At 44.0% G+C, this 25,918-nt stretch overlaps 1 protein-coding gene across 5 annotated transcripts in view; it reads left to right on the forward strand.

Annotated features, from left to right (window-relative positions):
• The window catches only part of PRKAG2 (protein kinase AMP-activated non-catalytic subunit gamma 2), a 398,056-nt gene that overhangs the window by 87,236 nt on the left and 284,902 nt on the right, over positions 1–25,918 (forward strand). For 4 of the 5 annotated variants that reach the window (XM_054021185.1, XM_054021186.1, XM_054021187.1 and 1 more), the window contains exon 2: positions 19,912–19,983. In XM_054021185.1, the coding sequence (XP_053877160.1) occupies positions 19,912–19,983 (72 nt within the window). Of the gene's footprint in view, positions 1–19,911; positions 19,984–21,714; positions 21,766–25,918 lie in introns of those variants that run through there. The other variant, XM_054021189.1, reaches the window with a different exon arrangement.

The following is a 25,918-nucleotide window of genomic DNA, read 5'->3' on the forward strand; positions in this document are numbered from 1 at the left end:
GTATCTCGATCGTCCAGGGGTCCCACTGGTTATTTAGCAGGCTTCCTGCTTCTGATGTACTTAAAAAACATTTTGTTATTATCTTTTGAGTTTTTGGCTAGCTGTTCTTCAAACTCCTTTTTGGCATTTCTTATTACATTTTTACATTTCGGCAGTGTTTATGCTCCTTTCTATTTACCTCACTAGGATTCGACTTCCACTTTTAAAAAGATGCCTTTTTAATCTCTCACTGCTTCTTTTACATGGTTGTTAAACCACAGTGGCTCTTTTTTAGTTCTTTTACTGTGTTTTTTAATTTGGGGTATACATTTAAGTTGGGCCTCTATTATGGTGTCTTTGAAAAGTGTCCATGCAGCTTGCAGGAATTTCACTCTAGTCTCTGTACCTTTTAATTTCTGTTTAATTAACCTCCTCATTTTTGTATACTTCCCCTTTCTGAAATTAAATGCCACAGTGTTGGGCTGTTGAGGTGTTCTTCCCACCACAGGAATGTTAAATGTTGTTATATTGTGGTCATTATTTCTAAGCAGTCCTGTTATAGTTACTTCTTGGAGCAGATCCTGTGCTCCACTCAGGCCTAAATCAAGAATTGCCTCTCCCCTTGTGGGTTCCTACGTCAGCTGCTCCAAGAAGCAGTCTCTGCATTTTGTCCTGAGGTAACATACCCAGTCAATATGGGGATAATTTAATACCCCACTGTTATTGAGTTCTTCATTTTGATAGCCTCCCTAATCTCCCTTAACATTTCATTGTCACTATCACTGTCCTGGTCAGGTGGGCGATAATAGATCCCTACTGTTATATTCTTATTAGAGCATGGAATTACTATCCATAGAGATTCCATATAACATGTGGATTAATTTAAGATTTTTACTTCATTTGAGTCTATATTTTCTTTCACATATAATGCCACTCCCTGCCGCACAACCTGTTCTGTCCTTCCGATATATTTTGTATCTCGGAATCATTGTGTCCCATTGATTGTCCTCACTCCACCAGGTTTCTGTGATGCCAATTATATCAATATCCTCCTTCAACACGAGGCACTCTAGTTCACCCATCTTATTATTTAGACTTCTAGCATTTGTGGACAAGCACTTTAAAAACTTGTCAGTGTTTATTCGTCTGCTCTTTTCTGATGCGTCAGATTCTTTTTTATATGAATGTTTCTCATCTGATCTGGCCCATACTTTATCCTCTTCCATCCTCTCCTCCTGACTAAAACCTAGAGATCTCTATCAATAGACTCTCCTCTAAGAGAAGTCTCTGTCCGAGCCACGTGCTCCTCTGCAGCAATCGGCTTTTCCCCATCTCTTAGTTTAAAAACTGCTCCGCAACCTTTTTAATGTTAAGTGCCAGCAGTCTGGATCCACTTTGGTTTAGGTGGAGCCCATCCTTCCTGTATAGGCTCCCCCTATCCCAAAAGTTTCCTCAGTTCCTAATAAATCTAACCCCCCTCCTCCCTGCACCATCGTCTCATCTACGCATTGAGTCTCTGAAGCTCTGCCTGTCTACCTGGCCCTGCATGTGGAACTGGAAGTATTTCTGAGAATGCCACCATAGAGGTCCTGGATTTCAGTCTCTCCTAGCAGCCTAAATTTGGCCTCCAGGACGTCTCTCCTACCCTGCCCTATGTCATTGGTACCTACATGTACCACGATCACCGGCTCCTCCCCAGCACTACACATAAGTCTATCTAGATGCCTCGAGAGATCCGCAACCTTTGCACCAGGCAGGCAAGTCACCATACGGTTCTCCCGGTCATCACAAACCCAGCTATCTGTTTCTAATGATCAAATCTCCCATTACTAACACCTGCCCTTTCCTAATGACTGGAGTTTCCTCCCCCAGAGAGGTAACCTCAGTGCGAGAGGATACCCCCAACATCATCTGGAAGGAGGGTCCCAACTATGGGAAGGTTTCCCTCTGCTCCCATTGACTGCTTTCCTTCCCTGAGCCTTTTATCCTCCTTAACAGCGCAGGTGGTGGGACAAATGTACAGTGTCCCGGAAACCCTCATCAACATACCTCTCTGCCTCCCTTAGCTCCTCCGGTTCCGCCACCCTGGCCTCCAAAGCCCGTACGCGGTCTCTGAGGGCCAGGAGCTCCTTGCACAGATACGCCACCCGCCCACAGGGCAGATAATCATACATGCTACACTGAGCACAATAAACAGGATAGCCCCCACTCTGCTGCTGGGCTTCTGCCTGCATTCTCTCCTACAGCTACCTAGGTTAATGATAGGTTTTTGTTTAAATCAAGAAGTTTTGATTATAGTTTAGTTTAAAAGTTTTAAAGAATAGCAAGTGTACCTCGCCCCCTTCCCACTCCCCTTCCAAACTCCCTCTCGAAACTCCCTGTTACTGGCCCCTGGTCATTGACTCACTGCTTTATAAAGCCCTGGCCTCCCTGATAGCCCCGCCTCCTGACTAAGGCTCAGCCAATGAACAGAGGCTTCTAGATTTCAAACCTTGTTTAGAAGCTCACAGCTTCCAACTGCCGGCCACAGCACACGGTCCTTCAGACAGACACAAGCTCAGCACACAGCAAGTAACCCCCAAACACAAACACACACTACAGACAGCCACTTACCTCAAGGGTCCCGTATTTGCTTCTCCTTCACTTGGAGAACTCCCTCTCTAAACTCCCTGTTATATCTTCTTTATATTCAGAGGGGTAGCCGTGTTAGTCTGAATCCGTAAAAAGCAACAGAGGGTCCTGTGGCACCTTTGAGACTAACAGAAGTATTGGGAGCATAAGCTTTCGTGGGTAAGAACCTCACTTCTTCAGATGCAAGGGAGGCTCTGTTGCTTCTTTATATTGGCACCCATCGCTATAGTATCCCAAGTGTTTCCACTATGTTTGGACACAGTTATCTTTTGTCAACTTTAATGATCTCTTGCTGCCGGTAGTTTTGTTGTTTAACTATTTCCTGAAGCTCTACTTTGTTGAAAATATCTATCTAATCTACATAAGCTATTTCTAAGACCCCATCACAAAATTACGGTCAGCAATTACTGATAGCACTGAGCATGCCTAGAAGGGCAAGATCCCCGCAATCTCTCTCTGCTTATAGATGTGTGTTGTTTGTTTTCCTTTTAAATCCCTCAACATGCTTGTAACTGCTTCTCCTTTTCTGGAAGTTCTTCATTTTTTTCTTCCATTTTTCTCCTCTTCCGATGCCCAGCCTTCCTATTTTGGGTAGGGTCTTGAGAGAGATGTTCTGTTGGAGGGGCCTTATCACAAAGGGGGGCTGCATTGAACAGGGTTGGGTTTGGGCTTAGTTTGATCTCTTTTGCTAAGGAGTCCCATAGATGGTGTCTTGTAGTTCAGAATGCTTTGTGCCTAAGTGTGCCTGTCTATCCAATAATATGAAGGCCCCAGCATACCTGTGGTCATGGTTCCAATAGATTACTTCTGGGGGGATTCTGTGCCAAAAAATTAAAAATTCTTCACACAATATTTTTAAATTCTGCAAAAATTTGCAAATTGTATTTGTCATTATAACACTATATAATCATGCCAGTTTCAATTATTTTGGTAATTTTATTTCAAAATACTTGTCAGCAAGTATGTCTGTAACAATACAGACGCACACAAAAATTCCCCCAGGAGTAGAGAGTTAAAGAAACCCCTATGACAGCCCAGTTCCTGTTTCTCTGTTCACTGTCCCACCCAGAGCCCAACCGAGGGGCCAGACACTCCCTCCCCCGCCCTCCCAGAGCCCAGCCATGGCTCCTCCCAGCCCAGACAGTCTCCCCTCCCTATTTCCCCCAGAGCCCAGCTGTGGGCCCCAGCTCCCAGACATTCACACCCTCTATCACCCAGAGCCCAGGGATCCAGAGGGAGAAATAGCCTGATGCTCGGTCCCAGGCTTGCATGGAGTTTCTGGTGCGCTCTGCTGCCTTCTTCATTCAGGGAGTGCTGGGAACTCTCCTGTTCCCTCCCCCAGGCTTGTCTTCTGTTTGTGAGCTGGGCTGTGCCGGGTCCAGCGGCCCTTAGTGGCAGCTAATATCTCTGCAGCCCATTTCTGTGGGGAGAAAAAAGGAAATTCTGTGGGCACAACATTAATTTCTACAAAATTCTGCATTGCGCAGTGGCACAGAATTCCCCCAGGAGTAGTAGATAACAATAATACTGATAGCTCGGTTCTGGATGGATAAGCAATCTAATATAGTCCTACCGCACAGAAAGGACTCTGAAGATCAGAAATAGGACTTTACATTGAGGCTGGAAATAGTAGATAATGCAGCAATGGTGTGATGTGTTGCTACTTGCCTCTGCTGGTCAGTACGCCGGCTACTGCTTGTACAAGTTGCAGCTTGTGAGTGACGGCCAAGTTCCACCCCCAGTAGAGCAAGTGCAGGAGTCTGATCTGGAGTGGTGAGTGGTGCATCACAGCTGTGTGGGAAGGCCCAGGGGGAAGAGGAATATTCACCGTTTTGTGTTCTTTCTCTCTTGTGCGCTCTATCTCTTTTTAATTTATGCTTTAGCTGGGTTGTCCATCTGCCATAATAATCTATACTCTGACAACAGTCATAGCATTGTACGATTCTTATTGTGAAAGAACCAATAAACAGGCTGTCACATGCTTGGGGTTCTTTCTCATATCCTGTCAGAGAGCCACAAGTGATGTTCTATTAACTGTTGACCTTTAGGAATAGGGCAACATTATTCATACAATTTCCATATTGTCTCAAGGACTCTGGGCATTTTTTTGCCGGTTAACTTAAAACATATAAATAAATGGCGGTCGGTACAGAGTGGAACATGCTACACACAGCCCCACCTCTGAGCTCGTGCTTCAGAATATGCCCAACCAGTCTTCAGAATCTATTGCCTGGTTCTTTCCCAACCCTTCCATGGAAGTGTTTAGTATGGCTGTTGCTGCTGGTTTCTTTACAAGGTGGTTAACCAGGTGACTCAGAAGATAGAGCTGGGGTGTTCCCGTAAAGACTGGAGGTATGGGTATAAAGAATCCATATGCCTGAGATATTAAAAAAATCCCACAAATCTCTATAGGGCTTTCTGTTGATGCAATTCATATGTGGCCTGATCCCGAGGAGTGAATTCAGTGTAAGTTGCTGGTGCTCAGCACCTGTCAGGATCAGTCTCAAGAAGAGCAAGATGTTAGTGATTTGGAAGTGATCCTTTTCCTCTGGGGTGTGCCGAGACTTACAGGGTTACCAGCATGAGGCCCCATACCGCTCCACAAACTATTTTGGGCAACCGTTCTCTGGGAAATATCTTGGCATTTCTGTTCTAATGTGGTTTGTATTTTCAGTCAGGTTCCACCAGTACTACAAACTCCGGAGACGGGAGGGGCTCAGTATTATCAAAGATCTAACCAAGAAAAGCAGTAGGCACCCAGGCTGTGCATGGTACAGGAATGGGTGTGGCAGTGCATAGCTAGCTTCAGTTTCCATGGCCAATTCATCCTTTGCCTATTTGCTTAGGATGCCCAGAAAGGCAGTTGTGGTGAGGATTTTCTGATGCGAATGCTTATCCTCTAGGAACTGTCCTAAGGCCACCAAGTTAATTTCACAGAGGGCACTGAATAGTCATTATATGGTGTTAATGATTTTCAGGCACCAAGATTTGGGCTGGATTGGAGCCAGGAACATAGAGATGAAAGTCTCCATATCTCATTTCCACCGGCTCCAGCTATCCAGTTCCACTTGATCCCTTTTATTATGAACATCCTTTAAAAAATTTAAGAGAAATGAGAAATTAAATCAGCCAAGCCTTGCGAAGTACAAACCTGGCTTCTGTGCATGTAACAAGCATTACGCATCTGTCACTGCCCACTCGTTGAGTCATACTGAGACTTAGTAACCAAAATCCTAAAGTCTCAGTATAATTTATCACTCTGTCTTCCAGAACACACACTTCTGTTAAATTCCCCGGAGCGGGGAGGGAATGAGTAACCGTACCCGTAAGGAACAGAATATCACAGCAAGGCTCAGTGCTGTGTTCAGAGTGGAAGCCCAACAAATATGAGTAGAAATATCTGTCCATTTCAACTCCCCTGTGCCTTTATTTGTTAAGAATCGTACAATCATGGGTATATTTTAATTGTTTTGGCATATTATGTAAAAAAAATACCTTCTCCCTGTCCTTGCCCATGACCAAACTTGATATTCTAAATGGCCTGTAAATGTAATAACTCCTTTGCTCTATTTTCAGATTAAGATATAATCTACAAACCATTAGATTAAAATGTGATGGGTCACTCCACTTTGCAGATGTTTCCTGGATATTCTTAGGCGTGGATTAAATGCAGACAGTCCTCTTGGTATCACTGGTCCCAGAAAATCAGGGAGCACTGGGTACAGGCAGCCATTAAATCATCTCTCCAAATTGCCAAAAATTCTCAAATCATCCATATTTTGTGTCCTTAATGAAAAGCAAAATAATAGCTTTGTGTCTGGAAGCAATGATTTGTGTGTGCAAGACTCCTAATAACACAGATTTAGAATCAAGTCTGAATTGTAACTTAAATAGTAGTCATTGGAGTGATGTCTCCTGAGATCTGCAGGGTTTCTAAAAAGGTTAGTTCTGAAAGAGAAATCCCTCCATCAAGTCAGATCTGTAGAAATGTGCTCCTTGTCCTCAAGAACTTGAGTCATTCATTTGGTCTTGGTAGGAGTGTGGAATCCAAACCCTTCCTCAAATTGAGAATCTCAAGGCATTAAGACTGTAGCGCTAGCATGTCTGCTAACTGCCTGTGTCCAGATCTCTTCTTTCTAATGGAGAGTCTAATCAATAGACTGTGCAGTCAGAGGCCGTTCCTAATAAATATGCTGATGGTTGAGTAAAGCCGATGATTGGGAACAAGAGTATTTGCCTACTGAAGTTAACAGAAACCCTGCTCCTCCTAAATCTAGAGGAATACTCAGGGTTATCTGTGTCCAGAAAATATGTGAGATAAGAACATCACATAGGTAGATTCTTAGAGCTCTGTCAGGGTGTAATTCTGCAGAATGCTGGATTTCAGTGGCACCTTGAAAAATTGGGCCCATTTTCTGCACTCTGAGGTTGCATCAAGTTGCCTTTTCTGCTTTTATTCAAGGAGAAATCCAGAAAACAGTAGGGCATGTTCTCCGTACTGAAGCGCTAGCTTAGCATGGGTAAAGGTCCTCACGGAAAGTGTCTGTTCCTGGTTGGGTAATAATACCTAGCTCTTGTATAGCCGTAGCTAGGGCCTGATTCACCACTGCTTTGCATCCTTTGCAGTCACCAATGCAGAGGGGTGCCAAATACTTAACGCAGAATGGTGGTCTGTTCACCCACTTCATTCAGGTAGCAATTACTAGACAAGATGCAAGGCAATGAGGAGTGAGAGCCATAGTGTGTTAGTAGGCATAGTTAGCAGAGAAGTGAAAATCTCAGATCACATCCTTCAAATTTCTGATTTAAAAAAAAAAAAAAGTTTTAAGTGAATGCTCTTGGCAGAGCAGTAATGCACATCTAGAAAGGGTAGTAAGAGGCCAATATAGCTGCATCAGGAGCTCTTTAAAGCAGGGCCAGCTCTAGGTTTTTTGCTGCCTCCCACCCCAGCCCTGGGCTCTCCCCCTCCCCCCCCCCCCAACTGCATCCTCCTGCCACCCCAGCCCTGGGTCACTGGTAACTCGCTCCCAGAGCGGGTCATTTAGCAGGAATTTTGGATGTGCACAGAACACAGGCAGGATTGGTTCCCATATGGTTACAGAACTGCAGTAAAGTGGAACAATTTTCAGCTTGTGTGATTGGAGGATATCTGGATGCATATTATAAGACTGTCCTACATAAATGAGGAAAAGTTGAGGTGCCTTTATTATTCTTTTGTTCCAGTCTTTGTTTCTATGGGGAATTTGCCAATGCACTATCACTGTCTTCCTTTTAAACAAATAAAACTAAAACTTAAAAAAAAAAAATGGCTGTTGAAAATAGCAATTCCAGTCCTAATAACCATTGGGAAGCATTTCTTGCTTAATTTATTCTACTTTTTCTACAGCAAGTTACAGTGGATCAGTATATTTGATTTGGGAGAAATGAAGTAACAGCTGCCCAAATTGAGCTTGAGCGCTCCTGAATTTTGAGGGTGTTCGAATCTGGAAGGCAGGTGCTAGATTCCCTTTCTGAATATTAGCTAAATCTGGAAAAGAAAAGTCAATTTCTGCTTCCATGGCTCAGAAGGGGAAATCCTCCTACATGCCTGGTACTGTATCTAAAGCTGCCCAGCTTAGTAGAGCCTCCCCTCCCTTACTTTTAATTTTAAATTCTAGTGGGATCCACGTACCTCCCTTGCTAGGCTTCAGATAGAGAGGTGCACTGTCCATTTAGTCCACCCAATTCTTTCTTTGGGGGAGAGCCCAGGGCTGGGGCGGCAGGATATGCGGGTGGGGGGGGAGGAAGAGTCCAGGGCTGGGGCGGCAGGATATGCGGGTGCCGGGTGGGGGGGAAGAGCCCAGGGCTGGGGCGGCAGGATATGCGGGTGCCGGGTGGGGGGGAAGAGCCCAGGGCTGGGGCGGCAGGAGGTGCGGGTGGGGGCCAGAGCTGGGGTGGCAGAGGGTCTGGGCAGGGGAGAGTCCAGGGCTGGGGCAACACAGGGGTGAGGGGGTGGCAAAAAAACTAGAGCTGGCTCTGTCCCTACCATTCACAGCAAGCTGCAGGTTTCAGTTCCATACTCCTTCCCCCTCCCTTTCCTGTTACTAGTGGCCGAGGGAATGCTGGGAAATGTAGTTCTTTCCCTGCTCCAGGGCTGGCTCTATAGGCAGGGAGCTAACCAAGGAACTACAGCTCCCAGGGCCCCCTGTTGGTTCTCAGCTCCCATGCTGGATTCTTGCACCCCCGCAAATGTGCCACCCCAAGCAACTGCTTGCTTTGCTGGTGCCTAAAGCCAGCCCTACTTTAAAGACCTGAAAATCAAAAAGGAATTCTGCAAAAAGAGGAAACATGAACAAATTGCTGCACATGAGTACAAAAGAGTAGCTCAAAATCAAAGCATGTAGGGACGAAATCAAAACACTAGGGTGCAAAATGAGGTACATCTAACAAGGGACATAACACAACAAGAAGAGGTTCTATACGTGTACTTGGAACAAGAGAAAGACAAAGGAAAGTGTGAATTACACTACCTAGCAGGAAAGGGAAGTTGTTAATTGAGGACATCAAGAAGACTGAGGTGTGTAATGCCTATATTGCTTCAGTCTTCACTTAAAAGGTTAATTATGACCAGATACTCAACACAATTAATGTTAACAACAAGTGGGGGAAGCACAAGCCAGAATAGAGAGAGAACAGATTAAACAATATTTAGATGTATTCAAGTCTGCAAGACCTGACAAAATTCTGTCTAGAATACAGAAGGGACTAGCTGAAGCAATCTCAGAATCATTGGCCTTTATCTTTGAGAACTCATGGAGGGTGGGTGAGGTTGCGGTGGACTGGAGAAGAGTGTACACAGATCCTGTATTTTAAAAGGGTAACAAAGAGGACCCGTAGAATTACACACCAGTCAGCCTGACTTAGATACCTGGAAAGGTACTAGAACAAATCATTAAACAATCAGTTTGTAAGCCTCCACAGGATAATAAGATAACTAATAGTCAACATGGATTGTCAAGAGCAAATCATGCCAAATTTCCTTCTTTGACAAGGTTACCGACCTAGTGGATGGGGGGAAGCAGTAGCTGCGATTTATCTTGATTTTAGTAAAGCTTTGAGACAGTGCCACAGGGCATTGTCATACGCAAACTAGGGAAATGTGGCCTAGATGAAATGACTATAATGTGGTTAGTTATAATGATCAATGATTCACTGGCACACTAGGAGGACATATCTAGTGGGATCCGGTGGGGGTCAGTCCTCAGTCTGATAGTGCTCAGTATTATTAAGAATGACTTGGATAATGGACTTCAGAGTATACTTGTACAATTTGTGGATGACACCAAGCTGGGAGAGGTTGCAAACACTTTGGAAGGCAGGATTAGAATTAAAAAGGACCTTGATAAACTGGAGAATTTGTGTGAACGCAACAAGATGAAATTCAGTAAAGACAAGGGCAAAGTACTAACTAGGAAGCAAAAATCAAATGGACAGCTGCAAAATGTGGAGTAGCTAGCTGGCAGTAGACTGCTGAAAAGGATCTGTGGGTGACAGTGGACCCAAAATTGAATATGAGCCAACAATTTGATGCAGTTGTGAAAAAGGCTGATATCATTCTAGGGTGTATTAATAGGAGTGTTGTATGTAAGACACAAGAGGCAATTGTTCTGCTTTACTCACCACTGGTGAGGCCTCAGATGGAGTAGTGTGTCCCATTTTGGGTGCTACACTTTAATACAGATATGGACAAATTGAAGAAAATCTGGTGGAGAGAACCTGACCTATGAGGAAAGTTTAAAAAAATTGAATATGTTTAGTTTGGAGAAAAGACCACTGAAGGGGGACCTGATAATCTTCATATATGGTAAGGGCTGTTATAAAGAGGATGGCAATCAATTGTTCTCTTTGTTGACTGAGTGGATGTTTTCAGAGAACTATCCACAACCAATTTGTGGTTTGTGCCCTGCTTCTTGACAGTCTGCTCTGAGTTTGGCACTCATGCTCATGAGCTATTGCATTCAGATTGACAAAAGTATCTTGTCTTGTAATAGTTAGCATATGCTTATTCATAATGCATTGCAAAGACCGTGGTTGTTGTATCCAGTAACCTTAAGGTAGAAGGTACTCCAGGGACATTGTTCCCTTAAAATCCAGGCTTGATTGGTATCCTCAACACAGAATGGATTGATGCTGGCTCTCTTCACCTAACACTCTTGAGAGCATGGGTGGTAGGTGAACCCCTGGCTTGGGGACGCTAGCCCCCCAGCCCTGCCCTTTCCATCCCATGTCCTGCCCATTCCACGCCCACTGGAACCCAGCTCCCACTGTGGCCGCTGGCCCTTGACCAGTGCCCCCAGGCCCCCTCCCCCCCACTGTGGCAGTGTGGCCTGATGCCTGGCCAGCCAGCCCCCCTGCCCTGAAGGCATACCTCCCCTCCCCCCGGCCGAGCAACCAGCCCCAGCGCTGGGCGGGTGGGCAGGCAACGCGGCCGGAGCACCTCCATCCCCGGGCAGGCGGCACGGCTGGAGTGGCCTCGGCCCCAGTGCGGGGCAGGCGGAGCGGCCCTGGCCCCAGCACTGGGAGGACAGGTGGTGTGGCGTGGCCCTGAGGGCACACCGCAGCCCCCAGCCTGACTGCCCCAGGGAAGAGCATGGGCGGGGGGACGTCAGGCTGTTTGTGAAGGCAACGCCTTCCCGTATCTATGATACCCGATGCCCATGCTTGAGAGGATTTTCTGTCTAGGTCTTGTGCTCCAAACAATACAGACTCAGGAGACTCTTGAGGGGATTTTCTGTGTTGCGCAGTTTGAGATGGCAAACAATCAGGCACAATATTCTGCTTCTGACCTTATAAAAATGATTCGTAACTCTGAAAGCGAGTCATCGTGTGATGACAATGTATTGGGTGATAATGACTTTGTGCCAGATCGTATTGAGAGTTGCTCTGAGAAGGAAGACTGTGTTTCCGCTGATTTTTCAAGTTCGTCTTCAGACAATGAGGAGCTTCTGTTCAGCACTGGCATAAGATTGGAAGAAATGTGGTTGGGGATCATTTCTTCACCGGTCCTCAGCTTGCTGAAGACCTGCTCAATGAAAATTTGACCTATGTTGGAACAATCCAATGAAACAAGCCAGATATACCCAGTGAGATGCACTCGCATCTCAGCAGAGAACAATTGTCATCAGTGTTTGGGTTTGCTGGGCCAATCACCCTGATTTCTCTTATATTCCAAAGGAGGGCAAGTCAGTAATAATTTTATCGATCATGCATCATGACAAGGTTGTAGAATGAGATAAAAAGAAACCCTACATAACTCTCTACTACAATGATACTAAAAGTGGTGTTGATAACATGGACCATCTAACAAGAATATGCTCCTGGAAGGCGCAAAATAAATAGCGGTTCTTTGCTTCAACATGCTTGATGTTGCTGGAATTGCAAGTTTTGTCATTTGGGTCAGCAACAATCCCGCTTGGCACAACACTCAACCAAGACAAAGAGCGCATTTGTTCCTTGTCAATCTGGGAGAGTGCCTCGTAGATGTACATATAACGAGAAGAATCCTTGCTTACCTGTCATCTCACCATGCCCATCAAAACAGCAGTCTTATCCCTTGGCTACCATCAAAAAATAGATACCTCCGAAGCATGTAGGAAACTTGGCAGTGGACACTGCTACATTTGGACACAGCTGACCAAAAGAGGCCACAAGCAGTGTGGAGAAAGCAGTGAATTTGTATGCGATAACCATTTTATTCACTCCACGTTGATGCTGATGTGTGAAAATCGCTCACACTAAATTAAAATACTGCTAGTTCTTTCAATTTGCTAGTTGAATTAATTTTTTTCACCTAAACCATTAAAGAATTGTTCTTAGTTTCAGAATGCATTTTGGGAACAAAAGTCTCTCTCAAAACAGATAATGTAACTTTTTTCATGACACTGGATTTTAAATAATTTTTTTGGTCCTAAAACGTTTAAAAATTGTTTTTGGTATCTGAGTGCATTTGGGGTACAAACTTCCCCATGACACAATTAATGTCACTTTTTTCTCGTTACCGGATAAAGGTTAAATTTGCAATTTTCATCAGTCCCTGCTGTTGGAGGAAGGCTTTTGCATATTATGCTCACTCAGTAATTGATTGATGATTCTTTTTTATTAAATAATATATATCTCTCATTCATCCCATATTTCCCTACCTGGTGAGAAACTGCTATTGGACATCCCAGTGTAATGGATCCATGGACTTTCCTGCAAAGAAAAATAAGAAAATTTATCTGAACTTACCCAAACATTTTTTTGCTTCTGGTGGGAAAGTCTTTATATCCAACCCGTCTGGCATAAGGATTATAGTTCTGAGGGAGTGTTAAACTGTCACACTCCTCCATGGTTTTTCATGGGCATGATTTTATATATAACTTCCCTGGTAGCTGGGGTGAAATTTGAAGTTGCTTTGTTGTAGGAAGTGTTTATAGGAAATTCTTTTTCTATTAACAAGTGAATTGATGTTTAAAGGAATGAGCTCTTCAAAGCAGCTTTGGAATCTGTAGATGGCAAAGGCTGGCAACTCCCAGCCTGCCATGATTGACAGGTCTCATTTCTGCCTCCAGGAAGCTGCAAGCAGGAGTAAGACCCATTGTAGTGGCTCTTCAGACTTACCTGAAATTTTCGTTTTGTCTAGAGGTAAAGTTCAGATAAATTTTCCTACTTTCTACCTCCAGAGTGCCTTTTGCCATAATACAAAATTCACCATAAAAATTAAATTATGTTAACAGTGACTACAACAGTGTTAAGGCAGAATAACTTTTCATGTTAATGGAATGTGTGATGGTCAAGTATGCAGATCTAATTTTGATATAATTTATATAAAAAAGCATATAAATGATGGCATAGAGAGTACACTCACAAAGTTTGCAGAGCATACCAAGCTGGGCAGGATTGTAAGTGCTTTGGAGGATAGGGTTAAAATTCAAAATGCTCTGGAGAAATGGTCTGAAGTAAATTGAAGGACATTAATTAAGGCAAATGCAAAGTACTCCACTTAGGAAGGAACAATCAATTGTACACATACAAAATGGGAAATGTACTGTGGAAAGGGATCTGGAGGTTATAGTGGATCACAAGCTAAATGTGAGTCAACAATGTAATATTACTGCAAAAGAAGCAAACATCATTCTGGGATGTATTAGCAGGAGTGTTGTAAGGAAGACAAGAAGTCATTCTTCCACTCTACTCCGCCCTGTTAAAGCCTCAGCTGGAGTATTGTGTCCAGTTCTGGGAGCCACATTTCAGGAAAGATGTTGACAAACTGGAGAAAGTCCAGAGGAGAGCAACAAAAATGATTAAAGGTCTAGAAAACATGACTATGAGGAAAGATTGAAAAAATTGGGTTTGTTTAGTCTGGAGAAGACAGAGAGAGCACATGAGAACAGTTTTCAAATACATAAAAGGTCGCTACAAGGAGGAGGGTGAAAATTTGTTCTCGTTAACCTCTCGTTAAGACAAGAAGCAATGGGCTTAAATTGCAGCATAGGAGGTTTAGGTTGGACATTAGGAAAATTTCCCTGTCAGGGTAGTTAAGCACTGGAACAGTGGTTGGGAGGGAGGTTGTGGAATCTCCATCACTGGAGGTTTTAAGAACAGATTAGACAAACACCTGTTGGGAATGGTCTAGTTATTATGTAGTCCTGTCTTAAGTGAAGGGACTGAACTAATGATATATTGAGGTCCCTTCCAGTCCTACACTTCTGTGATTCTATATGAGAAATAGGTTAAGGTTTTGTATGAGATTGCTAGTTTGAAATAGAAGTACTGTATGTATTGCTTTTGGGTATCTGTTAGAGATAAAATTGAAAGTCTTATTGAGTGGTGGAGTGTGTTATCAACAGCATGTGGACATTGTGAAGGTGGAAAGGAATGCATTTTTTCATACTTTTTAGGTTTTAAGTGGATGGAGTGTGTCCTCATGCAGCCTTATCTGTCACTAAATTTAGTTTTTGTTTGCTAATTGAAATAAGAATGTATTTTCCTCTCCCATTCAGGGCTTGTCTACAGTGGCAAGTTTCTGTGCAGTAAAGCAGCTTTTTGCGCTCAAACTGCAGACGTGTACACATTGCCGAGCCACTTAGTGCGCAGAAACTCCTCAGTTGCAGCGCGGCAAAAAACCCACCTCGTCGAGATTTGTAAGGCTGTTCGCGCAGCAGCTCCAGCACTCTATTGCCAGTGTAGACACTTGATTGCTTTCTGCGCTGTAATTGGCCTCTGGAGCTGTCCCATAATGCCTCAAGTGACCGCTCTGCTCATTGTTTTGAACTCGGCTGCCCTGGAGACATGCGCCCCTCCCCTTTCAAAGCACCGTTTCTGACAGACGTTGTGTGCTGTGCTGATCTGCTCCGGGACACAAAACAAACCATTAATGTGGAATGCTGGTGCTGTTGAACACAGAGGCGTGTGTGTGTGTGTGTGAGAGAGAAAGAGAGAGATTGCTGTGCAGAGAGCCCAGGGAGGGAAGCGGGGGCTGATGTCAGGGTTTCCCCTTCCCCCTGCCTCAGGACTGGTTGCTTCCTGATGCTGTGTGAACTTACAAGACAGCATGCTGACACACTCTCTGTCCCCCAAAACACACACACTCTCCCCCCCCACATACACTCGCTCACACTTCCTGACACACACACTTCAGTTGAAAAGCAGCTGGCAATATAGCAGGATGCTCATGGAACAATGGGATTGGGAAACCTGCATCATGTGACGTTGCTAATGTGGATGCGCTCCAGTGTCATAAAGAGCACAGTGTGGACAGCGGTTTAATTCCAGCGTTTTAATAAAAGTGGTATAACTTGTGGCACAGAAACTTGTGTAGACATGTCCTCAGTGTTTTGTTCTTGGCAAACCCAGTGGTTTTGATTGTCATGTTCACCATTAACTGCACATTCAGCATGGTTGGGGGAGAGTCTGTATGCCGTGGGAAGTGTGTGGACACAATTTAGTGGCTGCAGGGATGGCAATGAAAAGATGGTTGCTGTTTAAGATGGTGTGAAATTCCCCTTTGGAGAACACTGCGACTTTTCCCGCTTCTGTTAAAACAAAACAAAACAAACAAAACCCAAAAAACTTTCTCTTGGCTACCACATGGGTGATGGATCTTTTTGGTGAATGCAGAGGTTGGCACTGGACGTTATTGCATAAGAGTGCAAGAGAATTTTGTTGCTATTTGTAAAGTTTTGAGGCTGTAATTGTTTGGATTTGGTAACTGAAATTCTGCTCTTGCAGATAGGGCTGTACCATCCCTTTTGCAATTTTAAGATTTGTAGCCTAAGCTTAAGGCAAAGGACTGGAGTTCAGGAGATCTGTGTTCCAGTCTCCGCTCTGCCACAGGCTTCCTGGGTGTCTGGGCAAGTCATTTAGGCCTCAGATTTCCAAAAGTGGCCATTAATACAGGTGCCACAGTTTTTAAGTGGCAAACTTACCAGGCCTATAGCCTGGTTTTTAGTTTCAACCCCCAGCTCTGCCTCCAGAAACCCCACAGTCTCCTATGCCCATGGCTCATTGCTAAGGCTGTGAGTCTGTCAGGGAAGTCACGGTTTCTGTGACTTCTGCAGCAGCAGCAGCAATTTGGGGGGAGCCGAGTAGGGAGCCCCTGCCAACCCCCTCCCCCAGCACCAGTGGGGGTCCTGGGTCACCTCCCCCAGCATCCGGGCCACCTTCCCCAGCACCTGCGGTGCCCCTGCCCCCCGCCCCTGCCCAAGTTTTAGTCACAGGTATTTTTAGTAAAAGTCTTGGACAGGTCACGGGCTGTGAATTTTTGTTTACTGCCCGTGACCGATCCATGACTTTTACAGTAACTCCTCATTTAAAGTCCTCCCGGTTAACGTTGTTTTGTTGTTACTATCTATTAGGGAACATGCTCGTTTAAAGTTGCGCAATGCTCCCTTATAACATTGTTTGGCAGCCGCCTGCTTTGTCCACTGCTTGCAGAAAGAGCAGCCTGTTGGAGCTACCTGGTGGGCGCTTGGAACCAGGGTGGACCGGCAGACCCCCCATCAGCTCCCTTAAGTTCCCTGTGCAGCAGCCGCCCAGCAGGCTACTAGTTGCCGGCAGTTCAGCTGTCCCTTCCCGCACTACCATGTGCTGCTCCTGCCCTCTGCCTTGGAGTTGCTCCCGGGAGCCTCCTGCTTGCTGTACAGGGTGGGGGGGAGAGGGGAAAGAAAAGGGGAGCTAATGACATGGTGTCCCCCTCACCCCTCTGCTCCTTTATGCCATTGGGCCATCTCCACAGAATGGGGGAGGGGGCACGACAGAGCTCAGGACGGAGGGAGGTTGCTGGCAGCAGCTGCTGTCCCAACTTGCGGATCTACTTAAAAAGGCAATGTACTTAGAGTGGGGTCAGTGTACTTAAAGGGGCGATTCACCTCTCTCTCTCTCTCTCTCTCTCTCTCTCACACACACACTGTGTGTCTCTGTCTCTCTCTGCCATGCTGTCTCCCCTCCCTCCATTTGTACTACTTTGTAGGGTGTGAGGCTACATTAACAACAATGTGTTAACAGTTGAGGGTACAGCCGAGTGATAGATCATCATTTAGCAGTAAGGCATTCCCTGGGAAATATCTCACCCTCTTCCACCCTCTGACTCCACCACCTCAACCAAGCTTCACAATCATCATTGCTGTGTACAGTATTAAATTGTTTAAAACTTATACTGTGTGTGTGTGTGTGTGTGTGTATATATATATATATATATATATATATAAAGACTATATATATAGTCTTTTATCTGGTGAAAAAAATTTCCCTGGAACCTAACCCCCCATATTTACATTAATTCTTATGGGGAAAATGGATTCGCTTAACATCGTTTCACTTAAAGTAGCATTTTTCAGGATCATACCTACAATGTTAAGCGAGGAGTTACTGTACTAAAAATATCCATGACTAAAACGTAGCCTTAATCATTGCACCCCGAAAGGAGCTTTCACAGACTTGGGTAAGTACAGGATGGACAATTGCATGATGTGGGACCTCTTCCTATGCTATGTATGTCCACCCAGATTTACTAGTTTTGAGTCCCCTTTTCCGATGGAAGCAGAGGGGACAATGTGTCCCACTGACATGAGTGGGAGCCCGGCACATGGAATAAATGTACAACGAGCTACAAAGTGTATTCTTTAGTTCATATTAAGGGCCACATGCTAGCAAAGTTCCATGAAAATTTGAAATAATATTTAGTGTAGAGTTGCTGCATACATGACATTGCACTTCAGCCTGGATTTGGATGGTACAGGTAATTATTAAATAGTTGGAACTGAAACACCAGTATCTCATTGAACAAATAGATAATATTAAAGGGGTTTCATTTCTTTGCACATTCGCTGTTGGGGTTGCATTTCATTACACAAATATTGAATGTGTAAATGCAACCCCAAGTGGGGTTTGAATGCAGAATCCTCTAAATGCAATGCAGGCACTTTATCCACTAGGCTACAATAATTGTCCTATAGGAAAAACGGGCAGTTCTGCTGTTAAACCAGCCAGAGAAATGGGGGTGGGGAGAATTTTGAGATGGAGAGATTGAAGCCAAAATGTCCAGACTTGTTGTTAGTTATATAACTGGAATATTATAAAGGCACAATCCTTAAGAGTGTCTGAAGTTTGTTTGTGCTTAAAAAATCATGTTTTGCATTTAGGATGATTATGCAATCTGGGATGAGACCAATTTTTGCTCTGCCATCTGCTCATTTTGCCACACACTTTCATTGTAAAAAAAAAAAACAAAAAAAACCCAACTCCTCTCCCCCCAAAAAACACCACCTCCAAAAACAAAAAAGAGAGAACAAAGTTAATTTTTAATGAAAAACTGTTCAATCACAAGTTGTTTTTATGAACTGTGCAAAAAAAAGATTATGCTATTGGATGAGGTACAAATGTAAGTGTTTCTGTTAAAGAGGGATTGAATAGAGGTTCTCTGATGGCACTTCCAAAAAGGGTGCCAATTTTGGTGGTGGCTCTTGTGATTTAGACACTTCTACATAAGGAACCAGATGAAGACCCACCAAACAGCCATTAGCTGATAACTTTTAGCCACTACTAAAATGGCCTGCATTTGAACTGACACCGAAGAGGGCAGAGGGGTGTGTGTTTTCTACATCAGGAAAAATATTTGTTCAGCCCTGGATCCAAAGCTCAAACTGCAGTTAGGTATTTCATTACAGAACTTCTGTTCACAAAGTTGAATAACTGAGAGGTATATAGTGTGAGTTGTGCATTACCCACTTCTCTGATCAGATGGATGGTAAACTTGAGCCTTACAGAAAACATTTAATTATTAATTTAAAAAAACCTGTGTTAGTCTAAATGATGAGACTGGAAAGTGATCTAAATAGAACAGGCAGCGGGGGGTGGAATATAATTGCAGTTTGTTTTCATTAATTAAGGATGACCGTGCATACTTGTCTCATGGTTCCACTTCACTTCATCAATCGTGTGCTCCTCTCTAATTTGTGAAAGTACATAGGTTATTTTCCCAACTCCACGCTGTGTCTATCTTCTCTCTCCTAGACATATGTTACATATTTTCAGATTATCTATGTTTTCTCTTGTTAATTGCTTTAAATAGTGCATAAAAATAATAACGATGTCACTGCTAGAGGCAAGATATTTGTGTTGGTGAACAAGTGTGTATATCCCAAATATCATCTATGAATTTCAGTGGAATCTCAATACCTAACTCCATTAGTCTCCTTTGAAAGTCCTAGCATAAGGCCCTAGGTTCTGAGTCTCAGGGCTAGTCTACACTACCCGCCCGGATCTGTGGGTAGAAATCGATCTCTCGGAGATCGATTTATCGTGTCTCATCTAGACGGATAAATCGATCCCTGAATCGACGCGCGTACTCCCACCTCGTCAGGAGGAGTAAGCGCTGTCGACGGGGGACCCGCAGCAGTCCATTTGCCACCATCCTCACAGCGGGGTAAGTCGAAAAGGATATGTTGAATTCAGCTACGCTATTCGCGTAGCTGAATTTGCGTATCTTAAGTCGATTCCCCCCCCTAGTGTAGACCTAGCCTCAGGGGATGAGGCCTAGGCGCCTGCAAAGCATTCCGCACTTCTACCTTATTCAAGCAAATCTCCCATTGACTTCAGAGCCAGGGAGTGCTGAAGAGGGCCCTTATTTTTCAGCAGTTATTAAAGCTTACTTGTGAAGTAGTATGTGGTATGCCGGTGTATGTTTCAGGAATAAAACTGTGGACTAGAACAATAGGAATACCTAAAGCAAAGCAGGAGAAAGGTATTAATGTAAAGCATTAATTTTCCTTTTCTCCCCTTTAGGATCTTAGCTCATTTGCCATGCCATTCCTGGATGGAGATGTGGAGAGCTCAGACAAAAGTGCTTCTCGAAAGGTAGGATGTTTCAAAGGTTTCATCCTCCTTGTAATTTCATAGTGCTTGTGGTAGTATAAACGCGTTTTATTTTACTTAGGTTTGCAGAGGCTGGGAGTCTTGGGCCCAGATTATCCCTTGCTGTAAGTCCCCAGTGTCCATGGAATTAGACCAGGGATAAAGGGAGCCACTGCTGGGTTGCTCTGCATCACTGTTGTACTAATGTGATACTTCCTTTGAAGAAAAAAAACCAGTCCCTACTACAGCACTGTTGCTATAAACACTGCAAATCAAATTTAACTTAATGCAGTAACACTGCTCACTGAATTACAACAGTTATCCCTAGGAATATGGTTAGCTACTGTGATTCACTGAGAGGCGTTGCTGTGTGGTGTTGTACAGTAAACAAACAGATATCTGTGGGTGTCAGTCTGTTCCCTATGAATAGCTTCCTGACCTCTGGCCAATGAGTCCTTTTAACTCGTTATGGTCTTTTTGATCTGTTTATTCCCAGTATTGGCAAAATAAGCTGTAAAATTTAACGGGAGCCAAGGAAGTAGGAGCTTCCTACTTAATAGCTCAGGCATTCTCCCTTAATCCCCCTGGACGTATCTTATCGGAATCCACTCCCTTGCCTTCCTGCTTGTTTTTTCAGAAGCCTCCTGTTAAACTAAACCAAGCATATTAATTTGGCAAACATCCCTTGCCAACAGTCAGACAAATACATAGAAAGATAGTATTCAAAACTTGTTATAGAGCAGCTCCACGTCCTTTAGAGTGGCACCAGTTGTGATGGGGTCTCCTGGCTCTCAAAGTCCTGGCAGTAGGTCCGGGGTGTGTGTGTGTGTGTGTGTGGCCCTGCTATCTAGTCTGGAGAATGAAGAGTAGACCTCCCCGAAAAAGTGCCAATTCAGCCTATAGCTGCAAAACGGCCTATTCTGATTCACAATAACACTTAAGCAAAGAATATTAACTCTATGGTTAAATGAGACCTCTTGTAGTCTATCACAGTGTCTGTATTTTGTGGCTCAAGGCAGGGGAAATGACAAATATTGTCCTAGTGACATTAATATGTATCCAGAAGTGACACTTAAATAAATTGGCTTTTGTCAGCAATTTTTTCCTCTATTATTTTGCACCTCAGGGTAAAGGATAATCATGTTAGAAGCTGGTCCATTCCATCAGCAGTTCAGCATCCTAATGTCACTGGCCTTGTTCTTTTCGGTGTTGGAACTTCTAAGACTGTGATGCAGGAGTGAGAGATGGATGGAAGGGAACCCATGTAGACACTAGATGGGGAAAAAATGTACAAAGTCACTGAAAGAGAGATATGTTTGGTGGATTAGCATAAATTGAATAGTGTGATATCTTTGCGCTGAATTTTTATGATGGTGAAAGACAGTAATTTCTGGCTAAAAACTGCTTTCTCCATCTAGAGTCTCCTATTTTCTCTTGATGATGGGAAAACTATATGAGGGTCAATCCTGAAAAAAATGTACCGGATTTTCTCTTGTGGTCTTACTCATTCCCAAGGCTGGGTGATGCCTCTTTGAAGTCCTCCTTTGACATTTTGGAGGTGCCTGAATTTTTCCTACCAGTTTTGTGATGTCATTCTGGCCAGTGACCTTCTTGAGAAGATCTGGAACAACGTTTCCCAGCAGCCATGTCTTCTTTCTGCAGCTCCAGTAAAGATATTTTATAAACACTTGGGCCCAGCTCTGCTCTGCTGTCACTCAGCCTGCAGAACTGCCATTGACTTCAAATTCTATGCTTGGAACAGCTGTAGGATTGGGCCTCAAAGAGGTATGAAATTGCTTTTATAAACTGGATGATTTTTTGATTGAAATCTAGCACCTTCAGTGCTTTCTAATATTAGACTTCAAGCTGTGTTCAACCTGTGCTCCATAATGGAATGAGATCAACTGACTATGCCCAGTCTCCGATGGGAAATAAACCATATGTTAAAATCCATTACATGCATCTCATCCTACCCATTACCATGCACTTCATGAGCAGATCTCTCCCATAACTGAATTAGTCCTAGCATCAGTCAGTAGTATGTGATATAATTCTAAATAAAAATGTAAATCAGCCTTTGCTGAAGATAAGCAAACAAACAATTCAAATTAGTATTTACTTCAGGTAAAGTGGTTCTCCCTTGTCCAAGGTTGAAGTCACAGTCTGATCCATCTGACTTGCACATGCAAAAAGAGGTGACTCCTTTATATATAGCGTCTGCATTTCCCATGTCCCAGTCATTTTGGAGACTTGCGGTAAATCAGAGATGTCTATCTTTTCATACTTAAATCCCTTTGCAGTCTAGGTTGTAGAGTGAGTTAAAGGTGAGTAATCCACACGATCTCACTATCATCTGCTTTTAAAGTTTTTCATTGAATTTGACTGTTCTTCTTTGTGAAGGGGTGCAAAGGCACTTTTAGAAAACGTATTTGTAAGTGTTCCCTGTAGTGCTCATCACTATAATATCTGAGCAACTCACAATCATTAATGAATGCATCATCCTAACATCCCTTTCAGGCAGGGAAGTATTATCCTTATTGTACAAATAGTGAACTGAAGGACTGAAAATGCTTTGCCCAAGATCACACAAGAAGTCTGTGGCAGAGCTAGGAATAGAACGCAGATATCCTGAGTCCCTTCCGGTGCCGTAATTGCTTAAACTTAATAATAATAATAATAAGCTATAAGCATCCTTCCTCTCCTCACTGTCTGGTGCCGTATGAACAAGGAGTTAATCTCAGCTCAGCTTTCTCCTTCACTGCTCAGGGCAGGGACTACAGTTTGACTGCTTGGAAATCCTTCTCATGTAAGCTTCTGGTGTGACATGCTACCGAAGCAGCACTTGTTGATAAGGTGAATGTTCTCCCTCGTCTATAGATAGGGGAAAGTACATCAGTATTCATGCTGTTAGACCCTTATGGAGAACTTCGTACTGTTGATCTCCAAATACGCCTATCCAGGAGTTCCCTGAAATAATGTAAGTCCTCCTTTCTGATGCAACTCAGGAGCATCGATAAGACAATTAGTTTCCCCCCACCTCCAGAGATCTTATGTATGGAGTCCCACAAAGCTCAGTCCTGATGTATTCAACATCTATATGAAATAGCTGGGGAGACTGAGAGACAACATGGACTGAAGCCTCAGCAGTATACTCTGATATATAGAATTGTGGGACTGGAAGGGACCTTGAGAGGTCATCTAGTCCAGTCCCCTACACCTAGATCATGCCTAACGGGTGTCTGGAGATTTTTAAGAGCAAGTTAGACAATTTATTCCAGTGCTTAGCTACCCTGACAGTTAGGAAATTTTTCCTAATGTCCAACCTATACCGCCTTTGCTGCAATTTAAGCCCATTGCTTCTTGTCCTTGTCCTATCCTCAGAGATTAACAAGAACAATTTACCTCCCTTCTCCTAATAACAACCTTCCTCTGTCCTGAGCCCTGTGGTGTCCCCTCCAGCTCTGTGGAGATGAGGTACAGGAGCAGGGTGAGGGGGACACCCTGACATTAGCACCCCTCCTCCCCCTCTTGCACAGCAAGCAGGAGGCTCCTGGGAGCAGCTCCAAGGCAGAGGGCAGGAGCAGCACATGACAGTGGGGGAGGGACAGCTGAACTGCCCGGCAATTGCTAGCCTGCTGGGCAGGTGCTGTACAGGGAACTTAGGGGAGCGGAGAGCGGATAGGGGAGCTGACGACCCACCCTGCTTCCAAGCCCCCACCAGGTAGCTCCAACGGGCTGCTCTTTCTGCAAGCAGTGGACAAAGCAGGCAGATGCCAAACAACATTATCAGGGAGCATTGCGCAACTTTAAACGAGCATGTTCTCTAATTGATCAGCAGCGTAACAAGAAACAACATTAATCAGGACGAGTTTAAGTGAGGAGTTACTGTATAAAACTACAGTCCAGGCCCTGAGGAGTTTATAATCAAAGATGACAAGCAACCTATGGAGGGTGTAGGGAGAGAAATACAATCAGATTTACACAATTGTTATACATATATATTCATTTTTACATGAATATAAACACTCCGCTATCTCTGACTCCGCCATAACCTATCTTTTCATTTAGGCTTCATGGAAGAAGTGGGTCTTGCTGGGAGGTCCTATAGTTTTGACAGAAGAGAACTATTTATATTAATTCTAAGTGTAGCACTATGTAATGGACTTGACCATTTCCTTTCTACAGAAAAGAAGGATGATCTCATGGTTAAGGAACTTGACTGGGACTTCCCAGCTCTGTCACAGACTCCTTGTGTGTCCTTGAGAAAGTCACTTTCTCTATGTGCATGAGTTCCGTCCCCCCATCTCTATAATGAGAATACTTCCTTTAGTTAGACTGTAAGCCAGTGGTGCCCAAACTTTTCCTGTCGCTCCCCCTCTTACCAGTAATGGAATGTTTCCATGCCCCCCTGGCCTGAGAACGGAGTCATGGCTGGGCCGTGGCTGGGTCCAGGAGCAGAGCTGCAGCCGGGAGCCAAGAGTGGGGCCTGGCGGCCGAGAGCGGGGCCAAGGGCCAGTAGTAGGGGCCGGAGCGGAACTGGGGGCAGAGCAGGGCTAGGTGGCACTCCTTCCCTGGCCCCCTGCCCTGTGGGGCTGGCCCAGACCCCACTGGAAATTCTTCTGAGCTCCCTAAGGGGGTGTGCCCCACAGTTTGGGGACCACTGCTGTAAGCCCCCTGGGGCAAAGACCATTTTTGTTATCTGTTTGTATAGCACGAAGGGCTTGAGCTTTGATCCTGCAGGGACTACCACAATATAAATAAAAACTGTTCTTGGTATACTACGTAAACATCTTCAAAGTAGTAACATTTTTTAAAGCTATTGCTAATTTTACAGAAATATTACAATGCAATTCATATGACTAAGCTGATTGAAATTACTGTCACATTGCTTTTTGCTCACAAATATATCTTCCGAAACAGACAATTAACATGGGAAGCTGATATTCACAGCATATCCGGAGAATACTGCAAATTTAAATTTGGTTATGGCCAAAGACATTAATTGGAAGTGAGGGTCAGAGGCACTCCATCACAGGGGGATAAAAGCCTGTGACTTTTCTTTGGGCAACAGAATAGTACTTCCTTCTTAGAATAGCTGAGGCTAACAGCTTAGTAGATTTCCAAAAAGGATGAGTCATTTATATAAAAAAGAACAGCAGCAACAATTTAGCCTTGCTAGTGTAAGTCATAAGTCACTATCAATCTTCATGCTTCAAGGCACAAAAGCATCAGCTGGAGTCAGGAAGAAATTTCTCCCATGGTATAGAATTGAATAGTCTGATGCATTTGTGAGGTTCTTATTTCTCCCTCTGAAGCATCCAGCGTTGGCTACTGTTTAAGACAGGCTACAAGACTAGATGGATCATTTTTCTTGTTCTTTATGTTCCTTGAGGTACACTTTCAGAGTCAAGTAGGAATCTAACTCCCATTTGTGCCTTTGAAAAATCTGTCTGGCTGTGATGTAGATGCAAATGTCACTCTCCAGTTTCTCTCAGTGATAACCCTCTCACATTATTGTATGTTGGTGCAGGAAAACAAGCACAGTGTGAATCAGATAGGTCTATATGCATGTGGTTCATGACACAATGGCTCATTCAATCCAGACTGGATAAGCAGGTATTAAGAGATAAATGATCAAAATAAACAATGGAAACACAATGTAAATTAATACGTACGCAAGTGAGGTCTAATGAAACAAAATGAAAGACTGTCTTAGCCAGTGAGCATGTTAAGTCAAAGATGCCAAGTCCAAACACCTAACTGAAGAAGGGAAGGCTTCCTGCACTGCTGAGTTGGGGCAGAGCACATATTCACAGGGTTTTTAAGATCCAAGTTTAAGCTTAATGTCCCTAAAACTTGGATTGAGGCTGCGAGCATTGGCAAGGATGGAGAGAGGAGGCTGTGTGATACATTGTTCACTAATACCTTGCAGACTCTA

The sequence above is a fragment of the Malaclemys terrapin genome, chromosome 2, assembly GCF_027887155.1.
Source record: "Malaclemys terrapin pileata isolate rMalTer1 chromosome 2, rMalTer1.hap1, whole genome shotgun sequence".
Taxonomy (NCBI): domain Eukaryota; kingdom Metazoa; phylum Chordata; order Testudines; family Emydidae; genus Malaclemys; species Malaclemys terrapin.